Source organism: Callospermophilus lateralis, chromosome 16, assembly GCF_048772815.1.
Source record: "Callospermophilus lateralis isolate mCalLat2 chromosome 16, mCalLat2.hap1, whole genome shotgun sequence".
NCBI classification, from domain to species: Eukaryota; Metazoa; Chordata; class Mammalia; order Rodentia; family Sciuridae; genus Callospermophilus; species Callospermophilus lateralis.
This window is the reverse complement of record NC_135320.1, coordinates 56158326-56176594: the sequence shown is the minus strand read 5'-3', so window position 1 is coordinate 56176594 and position 18269 is coordinate 56158326. Positions and strand designations below refer to the sequence as shown.

The 18269-nt window shown below is 36.6% G+C and overlaps 1 protein-coding gene across 1 annotated transcript in view; it reads left to right on the top strand.

Moving 5' to 3' along the window:
* Positions 1-2403: 2403 nt before the first annotated feature.
* Rgs22 (regulator of G protein signaling 22) overlaps positions 2404-18269 on the top strand; it is a 114191-nt gene continuing 98325 nt past the window's right edge. The window contains exons 1-5 of the mRNA XM_077105565.1: positions 2404-2432; positions 7193-7469; positions 13609-13694; positions 14575-14743; positions 17624-17753. Coding sequence (XP_076961680.1) covers positions 2404-2432; positions 7193-7469; positions 13609-13694; positions 14575-14743; positions 17624-17753 — 691 coding nt within the window. The remainder of the gene's footprint in view (positions 2433-7192; positions 7470-13608; positions 13695-14574; positions 14744-17623; positions 17754-18269) is intronic.

Here is an 18269-nt window from a genome sequence, read left to right as displayed (position 1 = left end):
TAAATAATTTGGCACCCGGTAAGTTTCAGTGGTGCTGGGCTGGCAGTTTAAGCACATCGCTAATTATTCACAGGTTTTTTTTCCCCCTCTTCTTTTCAAAGAAATGTGGAACCAGCAATTTATTGTGGTAAAAATATTTTCATGCACTTGCTTTTTCTGTGAAAATATTTTTCGCACATGGATGACTAGTACTACAAAGTTAGCTTTCACCACCTTCAGGTCAATTCATTTTAGAACATTTGGAAAATGATACCCTTGAAATAAGAAATTAAGTAAGGAAAAGGGCAGTCTGTAACAGCTTGTGGAGGATCGAGTTTGAGGTTCAAACTGAAGATTTTTCCTGTCATATGATTAAAAACTGAGTGTTCTTAATCAGCCTAGTCATTTTTTGGGAAAATGTTTCCCATATCATTCATTTCTATCCCCCCAACCTGTGTATCTTTTATGGTCATATACTTAACTTTGGGAGCTTTGTAGACACGCTTGGAAATGGTAAAAACAAAGGACATGATACATGGGAGAGATTCTTTTTAAGCAGACACAAGAATTTGAGTGATAATGAAGCACAGAGTTCTTTCTCCTGTGTACAGAACATAGACAGCAGGCACCCTCACGTAGGTGAGTACAGGTAACAGCATGAGGGAACAGATAGTTGGCTCTGGAGTTTGTCTTAACCTGAAATCTGCCTCTGTTCAGCTAAAAACTCCTCAGTAGTGCCTTGTCATTCTAAAGCAATGGTTTTTAAGTGTGGGTGTGCATTAGAATTAACCAAGAGCTTCTTAAAGCTAAGAATGCTGGGCCCCATCCCAGTTTCCAATTTTAGGGAGAAGCCCCAGAATTTGCATTTCTCACAGTTTCCTAGGTGATGCTGATGCTGCTGGTCAAGGGACCTCAGAGAACCACAGTGCAGCTCCTTGATGAGCTAGTCCCCTGTCTTCCTCTCCAGGCTTCTCTCCTGGTGTTCTCCCTTCACATACTAAACTTCCACAATGTCACCTGCTTGTGGTTCACAGGAAGTGCCTGTTGTTTTGTGCTCCTGTATTTGGATGCATTGACTCCTCCTTTTGTCAAATTTCCTTCCCTCTCTTCTACTAAGGAATGTCCATTCTTTCTTCAGGACCCAACTCTAGCATCCCGCTTTCTCCACACCTCTTCCTTAGTTTACAAAAGATAGCTAAATGAATCCTTATGAGCCACCACACCACTCTGTATTGCTTCAGTTGTGCTTTCTATGTTTTAAAGTGGTATTGCAATATAATGCATTACTGTGCAAATTGAACTGTTCATGCTTAGCAGAGGCAGCATGGATGATTTAAAGATTGAGAATAAGCTTGATTGTTGTACCAATTTATGAATGTGTGTCCTGGAGAGGATGTGAGATGGAAGAGGAGAATCTGTCATTCCCTCATGGGTCTTGTTCTTCCTTCCTCTTGATAGTATAATCATCTCCTGCCAAGGGCAATTCTAGTGTTAAACATAACATTTTTGCACAACATGAGTTTTAAACTCAAACATTCCACCTTATCTTGTTCTTAACTGAACAGAGGAAAACTGATCAATTTGAGAACAGTGTTTAAGGTAACATTATATTTTATGGGTGCTTTCAAAGATTTCAGGGGGGTAATTTTGACTAAATATGATTTCACCTTACATGCTGGCTTGGAGAGTGTGTCTTTATCTAGTGTATTTACTCATCTTTCTTCCTCAGTTAAACTGTGTGTGCTCTGAGATATAAACCATGTCATTTTAGAATTTTGTGGAGGATGCTCTGTATTGGTTTCTTCAATATAGCAATATATCATCTATCATATTTTATTTAACAAGGATTCAATAAATTCTTATTGAATAAATGAATGAATTAAAAGAATGGTGGAGTTGGGTGATACTGCTAGAGAAGAGAAGATACAGAATCTTTTTATCACGGACAGTCATCTTGGACTGACAGAGTATCAGATGTGGAAGGCACCTGGGGATTATCCATTTGAAGTCCCTCCTCCCCTTTTATGATGTTTCAGAAAGGCAAAGTAGTTTGCCCAACATTTCTTCCATTTAATCATTCTACTTTTTCTTCTCTGGATAGTTTCTGGTTTAGTCAAATCTTTTTTAAAGAACAATAACTAAACCAGACATAAAATTCTAATATTGTCCTTTTGGACATATTTCCCTTTTGGAATTTGCCAAAAAAAAAAAAAAACCCACTACATGCTTTAGTTTTTCTCTCTAAGAATGGATATATACCTCTCCTCTTTCACCACTTACCTAGGATCAGTATTCAGATATTTTTGTGGGCCCATATGTGTTAGTTAGCTTCCCATACTGTGACCAAGCAAGTACCTGATGAGAACAACTTAGAGGTGGGAAAGATTATTTGGAGCTCACTGTTTCAGAGGTTTCAGTTCATAAATGGCTGACTCTTTTCCTCCAGACCCAAGGTGAGGCTGCACATCATGGCAGCCAGGTAGCAGAGAGGAGCAGGGAGGGATCACAGAGAAGAAGCACCCTTCCAGGCATGCCACTAGTGATCCACCTCCTCCAGACATGCTCCATCTGCCTACAGTTACCACCCAGCTAGTCCATTCAAACTAGGATGGACTGATTTAGTTACAGCCCTCAATCCAATAATTTCACTTCTAAATATTCCCACATTAACACTGGAGCCTTTGGGGACACCCCATATCCAAACCATAATACTCCACCCCTGGCCCCCAGAAGCTATTGTCTATCTCACATTGCAAGATACCTTTAGAACAACTCCAAGAGTCTCCATAGGCAATAGTTCCAGCATTACTTAAAAGTCCAAATCCAAAGTCTCATCTGAGACTCAAGGCAAACTCTTGGCTATGAGCCACTATAAAAATAAAAAGCAAGTGACATATATCCAGTATACAATGGCACAGAGTGAACATTCCCTTTCCAAAGGAGAGGAGTAGGAGCATACAGAAAAGGGATGGGATCAAACCAAGACTGAAACCCAGCTGGGCAAAAAAGTTCAGTAGCTCCACATCTGGTGTCTGGTGCACATGGTAAAGAGATGTGTTCTCCAAAGGGCTTGGTCAGCCCTGCCTCTTCAGCCTTTCTGGCTTCAGCACTCATCGCCTCTCTGTTTAGCTTGGCTTTCTCTGTAGCCACAGTTTTTCTCAGCAGACAGTCTACATTACTGGCACCTCTTAATTCCTGGGGTCTCCATTCTCATTTAAGTTTCACCTTCACAACTTCATGTACTACCCTTTCAGGGGCAGCCCATGGGGATTTCAACCCTGCTACACTTTGCCTAGCCTCCCAGGCCTTCCCTCGAAATCTCAATGGAAGCCTCCATGACCCCTAACTCCAGTATTCTGCATTCCTGAAGAACTAGCACCACATGGACAATGCTAAGGTCTGCTGCCAGCTTAAGTGGTAATTGGGCCCCTGGGATCATAACTGCAGCTGCCTCTGAGTGCCTGAGTGGCTGAGCACAGTGAAACAACTTCCTAGGTCCCCCTGTGCAAGCAGGATGCTCCCATGGTCTTATTTTACTTTTATATCCTTGAACCTGTGATGTGTATGGCCAAGGATGCCCTCAAAGCATTTTTTCCATTGTTTCTATGCAAAGTATTTAGCATCTCTTTAGTGGCTGTAATCTCTTTAACAAGCACACCATCCTTGGCCCCACTTTTACGTGCACTTTCTGGACAAACTGCAAGTTTTAAAAATCCTTCTGTTTTCTGGTCCCAGTAAACCTGGCTAAATGAATCCATCATCATTCATGCCACTGCCTAAATGCTGTGCTGCCTTGAAATTTTCCCAACCATATTAATTGCCCATCTCCTTTAGATTAAACCTCACAGAAAGTCTCAGGACATGGGAAAAACTGTAGGTCAACTTCTTTGCCAGAATGTAACACAAACAGCCTTTAGTTCAATTCCCAATATAACCCTTGTTTTCTGAAATGTCATGAACACAATTTTTATTATCTACATTCCTATGTACATTTTGGTCTTCTGAGCTCCACTAGAATCACCCATCATGCTCCACCATTCCAACATTCTCAGGCTTCTCCAGCCTACATCTCTGAACTTTTCCAAACTCCTCCCACAAAACATTTCCAAAGACTTCTGAACCACCTGGCCAATTTATTCATAGCAACAATGCCCCCCTTCTTAGTACCAATTTATTTTTTAGTTAGCTTTTCATCACTGTGACCAAAACACCAAGAACAACTTAGAACACCTCGTATCCAAACCTTAAGAGCATATAAGTAGTAAAACCTGAATCACACATGAATCCATACTTACATGAAGTCCTGAAAATATAGTTTTTAGTTTCCCAGGCCTAGCATTTCAGGAGTTTGGAATAGATCCTGAGTGAGCTGGTCTGCAGCACTCACCCTAAGGCCTAATTAAAATTCCCTCGGTTAAATCTGTTTCATAGTTATCAATCCAGAGTTCTGTAGAACTTATAGAACTTGCTGATACACCATGAAGGGGTCATTTAACCTTTCTCAGCCATAGTTTTGCTTTGTATTGGACAGTTAATAATTACTACCCTAAACCTAGTTGTTACAACAGTCACTCTGTCATCTGGTGGAAGCAGTCTAGCTTCCTGGCTCATGAGCTGGCAATGAGACAATACATCCTCTAGATTGCTACCTCAGAAAACTTACTAAAACACAAACCATTAGTAACTATGTTACTGCCCTACTTAGGATTTAGTCATGCCTCCTTATTTCCCAGAGGATCAAAAAAAAGGGCTTTACTTCTTAAAATAGCATGCAAAGACTTTTATGATCTGGTCCTATCTACCTTATGTGCCTCAGGTCTCTTTCCTCTATTCCTTAAACTTTTCTACCTCTCGCTATTCTAGTTCTTTTCCAACTGTGTTGAACTGTTTCAAGTCACCCACACCCACCATGTTGCTTTATGCTTCTGTGCCTTTACTAGTAATCCCAAAGTAAAGGGAGGCATAGGCTTTGGAATCCAAACACTGGGAATCCTCTTAACTATCTAGGGTTATTACTTAGCACAGTGCCTGGCATTGAAAAAGTGGTCAGGACGTGTTAGTTTTATTGTCTGTGAAGCAATGCAGTAAAGAAAGGTTCTTTGGAACCAGACAGGCTTATTTCCAAAGCGCTAATCTATCACTTCGTGGGTCTGAATCTATGGGTTATCATATCACTTAGCCATCTTGAGCATTAGTTTTCTGTAAAGACCTATCTCAGGAATGTGGAAGGACTTGGAGTGCTGTTAAGGTGTCCATCACATACCTGCACAGGGTAGATGGCCAGTGAACAGTAGATTTTTTTCTCCCCTGTTATTTCTGCCACTGTACCTTAACTATTTAGTACTGCTAAGTAAGATTGGTTACTGAGGGGCTCAGAGTGCCACAGTCCCTCTAATGCTTTTTACTTGAGCATTTTTTTTTTTTTACTTGATTAGTAGAATTTTTTTCTTTATCTATTGACCTGACTAGTTGGCATTCTGTACTTTAAACCATCATAGCTTTGTGTTCTGCTACCAGGTCTGAGGGTAGAAAGCAGAAAAAAGAAAGGAAAACAACAAAGGTCAAGCTGATTCACTTGTTCTGTGGATACTCGGACCTAGGAAAAAAATCTTTTCCAGGTCTTTCACATTTACTCTTCCATTTCTCTCATCCCGATGATCTGTGATGTCTCTTTACTACTGAGTTTAATTCGTTTCCTTCTCTAGCTAGATAAATCCAGTCTATGATATCAACACTCTTTTATCTCTTCAGTCAATTAATAGCATAATTCAGGAATAATATTTCACATTCAGATAAGGTGGTGCCTGTTTGAATCTCCATATTTGAAAGATGCTAGGCAACCAATAAAATATATATACTTATTAATGCATTCTTATACACATTCTTATACACATTCTAATACACGATTTATTCATACTTATTCATTGAGCCAGGCTTGTCATTTTGGAGGTAAGGCTTGGCTTTGAGGCTTTTTGGACCGTGGACCAATAATCTTCTTGAGCTCTGTTTGTTCATCATGTACTTTATTTTTTTTAACATTTAATTATTATTATTTTTTTTTAGTGGTAGATGAACACAGTACCTTTATTTTATTTGTTTTTATGTGGTGCTAAGGATAGAACCCAGTGCCTCAAACATGCCAGGCAAGTGCTCTACCACTGAGCCACAACCCCAGCCCTGTTCATGAACTTTAAATTCCTTAGAAGGGAAGACAGTCAGACTTTAGAAACATGATATTATTTTACATCTCTATATAAATGTAAACACATACAAATATACGTAAATTTTTCTAGCTCCAATTTTCCAGTGACATTTTGTTACTTATTAAAGTATAACTAGTGTATCCGGTAATTCCTTAGTAAAACTTGTAAGAATTAATGCTGTACTTAGGACACTTACTAGTCCATGGGGAAGAGTTTAATGGTTCTACCATTTGGCTAACTGCATATTCTGTGGATACTCGGAACTAGAAAAAAATGAGTAGTCAGTTTATTGAAGGTACCCTAAAATAAATGAATATCATGAACAAGGGACCTGTCTCTGGATTTAGAGAGCAAAATGGGACAAGACTTGACTAATGCACCAATTCACTTGTTATGGAAATAAAGAACTCAAGATGTTTAATGATTTACCCAAAGTCATAGAGCTATTTATTGTCAAGTTGGCTTTCAAAGACTCATGACTATTGTATATTAACTGGCTAACTTTAAATAAAAGCTGTCAGCATTTAGTAGTTATTGAGAAAAGCTCAACAGTGTTATTCTCTTTCACTCTTTTTTTTTTTTTTTTTTTTGGTTACAGCGAGAGGAATGGTGTTGAAATAATTTTAATGAAGAACATATTGTCCTTAATTTTCTCTTTTAGAAATGGGAGATTGTTAGCTTTCATGGCTCCTGGGGATAAAAGAGATAATGGGAGCCTTATTTCTTCTTCCTTTACTCATTCTTCCCTGCGAATCCACCCCCTTCTTAGAGGATGAGATTGCTTCATTTTTCTTTAGTTTCAAAGAATAACAAAAATAAAATGTTTATACAAAGGGAACTTCTACCACATCATACCCTGTCACTTATCTCAAGTCATTGGTAAGGAAGGACTTGGTGGATCCCCTCATCTCTAGCCAAGGGATTTCCAAGCTCCTAATGGGAGAAGGAGATGATTAAGAATACAAAACTAAGTGCACACGCATATGTATAAACACCAAGTCTTCTTAAAGACAGTTTCTGGGTTTAATTTTTTTTAAAAAAAATTTCCACACATTTATATTGCAGACATTTTCAGAGGCAATAAGATTTAATGTGGATTTTGGAGTTTTTGAAGTGATTAACGATGCTCCACAACTTCTGGAAAAGCAACTGAAAAAAATTCTACAAAGTCAGCAACCTCGAAATCCCATCTATGATGTAGTAAGGAAAGGAAAGAATGATGTTAAACCCATTCACATGAGTGTCCCCAGGGAAGATGAGACTATTAATGTCAACTACAATATTATGGTAAGAAAGCATATCTGAGTTTATATCTTGAAAGAGAAAGTGTTTGGTGAGAATAACTTATAGTTCTTTAGACCTCCCTTTCTGAAATCTAACTGTATTTATTGTTGTACATACACATAGTATTTGTTATGCACTATATCATCTGTGCATAGCTAATGGTCAATTTAGCAATTTTGTTGCTGTTTATCAACTAAGAAGGTTAACATAAGTTACTTGGAATACTTAAATTATCAGGTTATTTTGTGGCAATATAAATGTATATTCCTTACTATGTAGATTAGTTGCTTTGTAGGAAATGTGAGTTTATATTGAGAATTTACTTCACTTGGGTTTTAAACCAATACCATTAAGCAATTAGTAGTTAAAACTTTTGATCCTCAAGTTACTGCAGGTGGCTTTGACCTCCCGGGTCTTAAATTCTATTAACCACGTCTAGTTTTTGTCTTCTTAGCATGAGGTCAAAATTCTGGGTTCAGACATGGGTTGTTCATTTACCAGGTCTGTGTCCTTCAACAACTCACTTTGATGAACCTCATTTTCATCATCTGTCATGCTTTCACTACCTAGTGCTTAGGTTTGTTCTGTGGATCAAATGGCAATAATGAATGTTTAACAATACTATTTTTATCTACAGATCTAGGCTAAAATAGGTCTAACACTTCAGACATAGCTCTATTCCAGCCTTAAAGTTTTTTAATTCTTCAGTTATTAAATTGAGATATATATCCTATCTTTCCTGTTAACTTATATCAAATTAAATGCTAATATTAATACCTACATTAAGGCATTGTTTTGAAGCCAAAATGAGGAAATAAAGTCTAATTTTTAAATACATATTTTTTAGTTGTAGGTGAACACAGTACCTTTATTTTATTTTTATGTTGTGTTGAGGATTGAACCCAGTGCCTCATGTGTGCTAGGCAAGTGCTCTACCACTGAACCATAACCCCTACCCCTAAAGTCTAAATGTTATCAGTTGTTTGTTAAAAAAGATTTTTTTACTTGATGTGCCTATGATATTTATTAGCAATAATAATTACTAGTGAAGAAATAATAAACATCAATAATTACATGAAATTTAAGTGGCCAAAGCACCGCAATTAAAAGTCAGAGTCAGGGGCTGGGCCTGTAGCTCAGTTGTAGAGCACTTGCCTCACATGTGTGAGGCACTGGGTTTGAGCCTGAGCACCATGTAAAAAATAAATGAATAAACAAAGATATTGTGTGTCCATCTTTAAAAAAAAAGTCAGAGTCAAATGGGATAAAAAAGAAAAACAGCTATTTTTTGTCTATAAGAAATCAACCTTAAATATAAGACATAACTAGATTAGAAAAAAAAAAGGATAGAAAAGGTATACCATAAAATTACTAATTAAAAGAAAGTGAGTGTGGTTATATTAATACTAGACAAAGTAGATTTCAGAATAAGGAATCTTGCTATGGAAGAAGAGGCGTGTGGGGCTGGGGCTGTATTCAGTGGTAGAGCACTTGCCTCACACATGTAAGGCACTGGGTTCAATCCTCAGCACCACATGAAAATATATAAATAAATAAAAATGTATTGTGTCCATCTACATTAAAAAATCAATTATTAAAAAAAAAGAAAAAGAGGAATGTTCCATCATGATAAAGGGGTCAATTCACAAAGAAAGCTTGGCAATCCACAGTATGTATCCACCTTATAAGAGGACTTCAGAATATATAGTACAGAAGCTGACAGAACTGAAAGAGGAACCAGACAAGTCCATAGTTACAGTAGATGAAAACTCTGCTCTCTCAGTAATCAATAGAAAAGGTAGGAGATCTGTAAGGACATGAAGTTCTGTATGACACTGACAATCAAGACAATGTAGTTAATATTTATGAAAATTTTACCCTTTAGTAGCAGGTACACATTTTTTTTAAGTACACTTGTACTATTTACCAAAATGGACCATATTCTGGGCCTTGAAACAAATTTCAACAAGCTTAAAAGATTTGAAAGCATGCAAAATATGTTCTCTAACCCAGAATTAAGCTATAAGTTAATAACAAAAAATATCTGGAAAATCTCCACAAATATTTAAGTAATTAAACAAAACATCTCAAGGGAAATGAGAAACTGTGTTGAATTGAGTGAAAATCTAAATCCAGCATATCACAATTTGGAGGATGCAGCTAAATTTGTGGAAAGAAATTTATAGCATAAAGTATTTATAATAGAAAATACTAAACTCAAATCATGATCCACCTTCCACTATAGGATACTAGTAAAATAAAATTAAATCCAAAGGAAAAGGACAAAATCAATTAAATTGAAGAGAGAAAATCAATTAAATTGAAGAGAGAAAATCAAATGAAAATGAATTCTTCTTCTTTGGGAAACAAATCAATGAAATTGATAATCATTTAGCTAGATGATAAAAAATGAAAAGACAAAAGATAAATGACTACTATCAGAAATGAAAGAAAGGATATCATTACAAATCTTGTAGATGTTCAAAGAAAAATAAGAGAATTTGACAAACAACTTTACATAAACTCAATCATTTAAATTAAATGGCTATATTCTTCAAAAGACACAAATTATGAACGCTCGCTCACCCAAGGGGATGAAGATAATCTGAATAAAAGAGGGGGAGGGAGCAGGACTGGAAAAGGGAGGAACTGCAGAATGAAATTGGCTAAATTATGCTATGTGAATATACTACAATGATTTCTGATTTTATATACGTCTATAAAGCACCAATTAAAGAATAACAAATAAATTGAAGGAAGATCAGTAGAGTAAAGGAAGGAAAATAAGGAGAAGGGAGAAGGGGAGGGAAAGAGGAAGTACTAGGACTAAAATGGAGCACATATTCCACACGTGTATGATTAAGTCAAAATGAATCCCAATATTACATATAACTACAATGCACTAATAAAAAACATTTTAAAAACATATCATCTGAGTAGCCCTGTGTTAAAGGAATTGGATCTGCAGTTAAAAATCTTCCCCCAAAGAAAATTCCAGTCCTAGCAGCTGCACTGATAAATTCTATCAAACATTTAGTAATGTGTGTTGTAATGAATGAGATAATACCAAATTCATGAAAATTTCCCAAAAAAGGGAGAGATCAATTTCCATTTCAATTTTATGAGGCTAACATTATTCTGATGCTATCACTAAAGAAAATTCAAGGAAAAGAAAAAAAACCTAGAAACAACTGGGTATGGTGGTACTTGCCTTTAGTCCTAGTAACTTGGGAGGCCAAGGCAGGAGGATCACAAGATTGAAGCCAGTGTTGGCAATTTAGGGAGAAGCTGTCTCAGAATAAAAGAGCCGGGCATTTAGGTCAGTGGTAGTGCAACTCTGGGTTCAATACCCACTACCACAAAACAAACAAAAAAACGACAGACAAATATCTCTCATGAATGTGGACACAAAAATCCTCAAAGAAAGGTAGGCAAATTGGATTCAGCAATGCAAGAATAAAAAAGGATAATTTTTATCATGTTTTAGAAGATATTATGGGCATAAATCTTTATTATCTTGGATTAAGCATTGTTTTTTTTTTGTTTTGTTTTGTTTTTTTAGATGTGATGGGGAAAGTACAAGTGACAAAAGAAAAAAATAAATGAATTGGACTTCATCAAATTTTAAAATTTTTAGCCAGGTGTGGTGGCACACAGCTGTAATCTCAGCTATTCAGGAGACTGACGAAGGAGTATTGCAAATTTAAGGTTAACTTGGGCAACTTAGTGAAATTCTGTCTCAAATAAAAAAAAAAAATTAAAAGGGCTGGGGATGTAGCTCAGTGGTAGAGCACTTGTATAGTATGTGCAAGGTCCTGGGTTCAATCTCCAGTACCACCCGTTCAAAAACTTTAAAAAAAAAATTATGCTCTAAAAAAGACTACCAATAAAGACAACCTATACAACTGGAAAAAATATTTACAGATTACATATTTTATGAAAATTTGTATGTAGATTTTATAAAGGACTCTTACAACCTAACAATAAGAAGGGAGATTTAAAAAGACAATTTAAAAGTTCGACTAGAATTTGAATGGACATTTCTTCAAAGAAGATATAAATGTCCAATGAGCACATGAAAAGATATTCAACAATCTTTAGTCATAGAGAAAATGTAATCCAAACTACCAGATGTCACTTGACATCTACCAGGATGGTTATAAAAATCAATTTTATTTTTTCAAACTTTTCTTTTTGGGTCAAATCGACGCCCATATTTTGTAAAAGGCGGAAATATGCAGGTAAACAATTTTTTAGTTAATTATTAGGCAGTTTGGTTTTGGATGAACTAACTAATCTGACATCCTTATAGAATTCCTAAAGGGTTTATATTGCTCTTTATACACAGTTTGGCATTTTTGAGGGGAATTGAACTCAGGGGCACTCGACCATTGAGCTACATCCCCAGCCCTATTTGTATTTTTTTAGAGACAGGGTCTCACTGAATTGCTAAGCGCCTTGTGTGCCTGAAGCTGGCTCTGAACTTGCAATCCTCCTGTATCAGCCTCCCAAGCCACTGGAATTACAGGCGTGTGCCATAGCCCTGACTTGGCATTTTTTTTAACCCACTGAATGTACTGCTAATGAAGACTTCAGCATCCTGAAGGGTTGTCAGTTTGTAGCATCTTTGGAGTCTTCCTAACTGCAAGATCCAAATTTCTTTTAGATCTCACTGTAAGCCACAGGCAGGCAGGCAGTAAGGTGCTGTACTATTCAGGTGCTGGCTGTTTCCATAGTTTTCTTCTTTTCTTTTGTTGCCCAGAAGATAGTGTTTGATGAAACCAAGTGGATGTTTTTGCTGAACAGGAGGAGACCATTGTGTGCCAAGTTTTCCATTCACGAGAGCCTAATGACTTTGTACCAAATGTCAGCAATGTTGATTGAGCACATGTGCATTCTCATGAACATCGGCTTATCAGATGCCAGTAGCACTACCGTGGTCAATCACTTTCCTTATGGAGTTAGTAATGGTCTGTGTTGACATCTAATGCTACTGTCACAGCAAAACTAGGTTGTAGCAAATGGTCCATGAAAGCCACACAAATGCAGACACGAATATGTCACTGAGATGTGTGTTTTATTGGTGATTTTACTTTTTGGTGGCATTTGTTGAAGTACTGACATTCTTTAGAATTGTGAAAAAAGTGAATAAAGAAAAAATTAAAATCAATGGTGAGTAGGTTTTTCAGGATGAATAGCAGCTTAAAAACTCCTCAGTAATTTTGTATTGCCTTCACAACCTCAAGGTAAAATCTAAACTCTTTAATGTTAATTAAGACTATTCACAGTCAGGCCCCAGCCTGCTCCTCCAGCCTTCCTCCTTTTATCCCTCAGATGGCATCCTGTGGTCTAATATATAAACTTGTCCCCTCTTCCTTTCCACAACCTAGCTAGTCATGCTTTAGGTCAGAGAGTGCAGGACATGCTCTGTGGAAACATCTCCTGAGTTGGGTGCGTATGTGGGCACCCACAGAATCCTGCACTGTGGCACTACAATACAGCCTTGGTATCTCTAGGAAAGTGCCTGGGAATGTTTAATATTTAACAACAAAAAAAAATTTTACACTACAGTGGCCTTTATTGTTTCCTTGGTGGTTCTTTTCTGTTTCTGATAATGATGATAATTGCTACTACTGCTACTACTACTATTATTATTATTATTATTGTTAGTAGTAGTAGTAGTAATAGTAGTACTGGGGATTGAACCCAGGGGGCACTCTGCCACTGAGCTATATCCCTACCCTTTTTTATATTATTTTGAGATAAGGTCTCGCTAAATTACTGACGCCTTGAACTTGAGATTCTCCTGCCTTGGCCAGGTCACTGGGATTACAGGTGTATGCCACCAGGCCTGGATTTGTTTATGATTATAAGTTACTTAACTTTCCTGGTTAATTTATAACTAGTTAATTTATAAAATGGAGATAATAGTTGATACAGGGTTTTTGAGAGAATGAAAGAGGTACTGTACGCAAGAATTTGCCTCACATTTGTGACTCAGGGTCATTGCTCTCTCTTGTACAGAGAGGTAGGAGTGGAGTGCCTAGTGACAGCAGGAGATCAGTATTGCTCTCAAGATTAGGCCTCAGTTGTCCTAAAAGGTGACTTTCTTTGACACTGTTTTTTCACTTTCTCCTAATAGTGTCTCAATCGTGAACAAGGTATTAAGTGGATCAAAAAACAAAGACTTCCAGCATTTCTAGAAAGTGATTGCTACTTTGAATACAGGTATTAGAGTTTCTTATACCTATTATTGTTAGTATACCTGTTTTTAAATGCCTACTTTTTAAACTAAAGTCATTTTTTTCTGTGATTTCTTACTTAAATGGTATGCCTTTGACTCCAATGGAGTTGGATCCACCCGCTATAGAATAAGTGAGAGACCACTGACAAAAATTGCTTAACTTTTCCAAAGAGATTTCACAGAAATATCACTTAACCAATGTACTTTAATTATACTTCTTTGATCATTATACTTTTAAAATTATCTATGGTGATAATGGTATTTATGTGTGGGTGCTTACAAATGAATGTTAGTGTGACATTAAAAAGATAGCATGTCAGCCAGGCACAGTGGCGCACGCCTATAATCCCAGCGGCTCAGGAAGCTGAGATAGGAGGATCATGAGCTCAAAGCCAGTCTCAGCAAAAAGTGAGGCACTAAGCAAATCAGTGAGGCCCTATCTAAATAAAAATACAAAATTGAACTGGGGATGTGGCTCAGTGGTTGAGTACCCCTGAGTTTAATCCCTGGAACAAAAAAAAAAAAAAAAGAAAAAAGAAATAAAAGATAGCATGTCAATACAGGGCCAAGATTTTCCTTTATGTTCCCTGACTTTTAAACTGTAAATACCTAAGCATTCTGAAATTATACTAAAAATTGACTTTTGCTTAGAACAACAATTTTTAAAATAAAATAAATTAGAATAGAAAAATATTAAGTAATGAGTGGTTTGATAAATAAGCCATTGGTTTTAGCAGAGCTTAAGAGAATCATCCTGCAGAGATACGAGGATAAAATACGTAAAATGAAATTTTAGTGGTTTCTTTTTCCTGAATTCTACCATATTTGAAACTTATTTCAAAATTCATGATTTCTGCATTTCAGGTTAGCCAAGTTAGTCTCACAAGTAAGATGGAGCCAGTCAGGTATGACTTTCACACTTGGTGGAGATACTTCTCCTTGGATCATGAGAAAACTGCCTACTCCGCCGCCTCCTCATGATGAAGAAGAAGATCTCCTGGTTCTGAAAAAGTTCTACATTTCTCTTGGCGAGGTAAAAGTATTAGTGATTTTTCATGATAGAACTTCAGTGAAACTTTTTGTTTCATAGGTATGTATGTCATTTGTACTACTTAAGCAGAGAAGATTATTTCAAAAGCTTTTAAAGCCAGGCTCAATGGCACACACCTATAATCCTAGCAATTTAGGAGCCTGAGGATCATAAGTTTGAGCTTAGCCTCAGCAACTTAGTGAGACTCTATCTCAAAACGAAAAATAAAAAGAGTGGGTTATATCTCAGTGGTAAAGTGCTCCTGGGTTCAATCTCCAGTACCCCTAGCCACCCCCACCCCTCCCACCAAAAAAAAAAAAATGTAACCCCATTTAAAGCATACTTAACAATAGTTCTTGGGGATTTATGTGAATTCATTTTTTTTATTTATTCTTTCACTTAAAATACAGTTAGATTAAGGTATCCTTTCACATCTGAAGTAACAAAAGCAAGACTAAAGAACATCTCAGTGTCACCCAGGAAGCAAGCATAACGTGCATTACCCCTGATTTAATTGTTCATTCCAAAATTGTTATTTGGATTCAGTTAGCTTTTGCACAAAAAGATGATGAATTGGATCTTCTCACCCCTGTATTGCTATAATCCCTTAGTGGTAAAATGCATTATTTTTTAACTGCTATGAGATAAAAATTTATCCTCCATGATTTTAGAAATGTGGAACTATATGAATGCATTGGAAGAGACATAACCTAGAATCAAATGTCCTTTTGGATCATTGCAGCATTTAGCCTCTAATTTTAATCAGATCTTATTTCAGGGAATATGCTTCTGATAAACAATTCTATACAAAATCAGGAATGGCAAATATGTGCTCCATGTGCTGTTGCTTTCTTAGTGCTCATTCAGGACAGACATTGCTAATCAATTGTGGCACTTTTTCTGCTGAGCTAGGACTTGACTCCAAATTCTTTTCAATACAGTTTTTTTTTTTTTTTTTTTTTTTTTTTTTTTTTTTTTTTTTAGACAGGCACTTCCTATTGATTAAAGATGCCAGATAAAAGGAAACCTCTTTTTTGTCTGTGTTGGAATGGATAGACTTATGGTATTTGAACTTTTTTCCCCATGTGTATCTTCTAGTTAATTTTATCATTGGGGCATTTCTATCAGTAATCTTTATCAAGAATGCTTAAAATTATACCAGTTCCATTATTTCTACTCGATAATGCTTAGTGATGTACTAAAGGTATATTTTCTTCTCTCTTATACTTATTTTTAAGCATTTTTTTCTTAATTTATATATTACAGAAATGTCATGAATGTCATAAAATATGGACTGATAGTTGAGGCCAATAAACTTGCAAAGGGAAGATCAATCCAGGAGACTAAGTCCTGACTCCTTTTATGTGAAATTAATCAAATATAGGAAGTAAAAATCCAAGCTAGTTTACTTTTGCTGTTTCCTGAGATTTAAAAAACTCATTTCTGTTCACTTGATTAATATTTTAACTACATCACATAATTTTTCATAGCCTTTGAACTTTGAGGATTCATAATTTTTTGACTCAAATTATTTAAATGACTATAAATATGAATTAATCTTCATGATAATTGGCAATATTTCTTTGAGCCTTTAGTTACAGCATCTAAATACAATTGGCCCCTCTTAAAAGTGTCAAGTGGAATAATTAACTGATGACTAACTGATGATTTCTTTCTCCCCTGTCCTCTACTCTCTTATCCTTTTTATGCAGTTGAAATAGAAGGGACATTGGTATATTATTCTCCCTCAATGTCTTGAGCTTCAATTTTTGGCCTCCTCTCTGTACTTAAGATACTGCTTAGAAGCATAGTAGCTCTATAAGTAAATATTGAGCAACATATAATTAATATTAAATGACCTGGTTTTAAAGAAAAGAGGGAACAAAGGTGACTTCTTAGTCTTTCAAAGCTTTCATGCACAAGGAGCCTTCCCCCCAAGACCGTAGTGGCTATGCAGAGGCACTTCTCCATTTTCTCTCTTGCTTTAGTCTCATTGTGTGGCCTGACTTGTCCTGCTAATTCTGTATAATAGACAGGGGACACTGTCTTTCATTTGAGCCCTGCCTCTTCTGTGAGTGCTAGGCTAAGTGCCCACCAGCTGACAATTGAGGAAAGGAGAAATGAGAGGAATGCAGGACACTCCCTTCTCTGTTCCTGTTAAACAACTTAGATTATCTAGGAAAAAAATAGGAGATGACATTTCTGAGAGAGAGGCAGCCAGAGGAATTTTCCCAGGAAAGCTGGGATAGGAGTTTCTTACGGGCTGGGGTTCTAGAAGTTACAAATCAGCTTGGGAATTGGGCCAGCTGGCTTGGGATACACAAAGCAAAGGAAGAACTGACCAAGGAGCAATTGGAGTCAGGAATCAATCAGTCTGCAGGAAGCATCCAATCCAAGCAAAGTTGTAAAAATGGAGTTTTAGGCAAAGGGGGCAGCTAAGCTTGGAGAGGTTGCCAGGGTGCTAAGAGTAGAGGTCTATCCCATTGAGGAGGAGCTGATAAAAACATTGAGCCAGGTCAGGCAGAACTGAGAGCATGAAATAATTGGAAAGGTTGTAAATGAGAAGAGGTAGCAAAAGATACATCAAAGGATGTAGTAAATCCAGAAAGGAGGGTTTTATGTCCAGCTTTAGTCAGCAATAGCCTGAGAGTAAGTGTGGAGGAGAATTTGATGGTATTGTGCTCATTTTTCCCTTTGATTATGTGATATGAAAAAAAAATATATGGATTGAAGTTATTCTCTTGCTTAATGCATTTTGGTACAATTTTTCTTTTTTTCATAGAGTAATTTTTCCATTACATATTGTACTTCACAAATTGAATATTATTTAATGATTTGGCAATTGGAGGATTACTGTTAATCTTATGTTAAATTTTTTCCTAGGCTTCCTTCACTCAAACAAAAGATTGGTTTACACTAGCAAAGCAAAGTCAGGAAACTGTATGTACCTTTTCATTACCCTGTTGTATAACCCACAGCACAACTAAATCTCCAGCGATTTCACCCATTACTGGTAAGCAGAAAAGGACAAGATTGACTCAGCGCTTCTCTTTGTTTGTTGTTTGTTCTAGTCTTATAGGACTTGGGACTGAAGAGAAAACATTATCCACACCGCCCATGCCTCTTCTTCACTTCCTCTTGCTTCTTGAGAAGCAAGTTGGGATGGTGAAAGGGGAGGGTTTAAAAAAACCCAACTCGAATACTTATTTGTTGTGTGAATTTTTTATGATTTATTCCACTTCTTGTTTTTCTCATCTATAAGATTAGACTAATGATACGTGCTAAATGTATAGAAAATGCCTGCCCTCATGCTTGGCACCTAATCTGCAGTTGATAAATGTTTATCTTGTCTTTATTTCCTATCACAGTTCAAACGTTCTTATTATTAAGCCTTTGCAACAAAGTGGGTACAATAGTTCTGTCTTCTTAAAAGTGAAGTCATTTATAGAAATTGAGTTTCCCTTCTGTTTTTTAAGTTCAGACAAATTTTTTCCCTCAAAAAGCAAATAAATTTCTACTGCTTTTAATA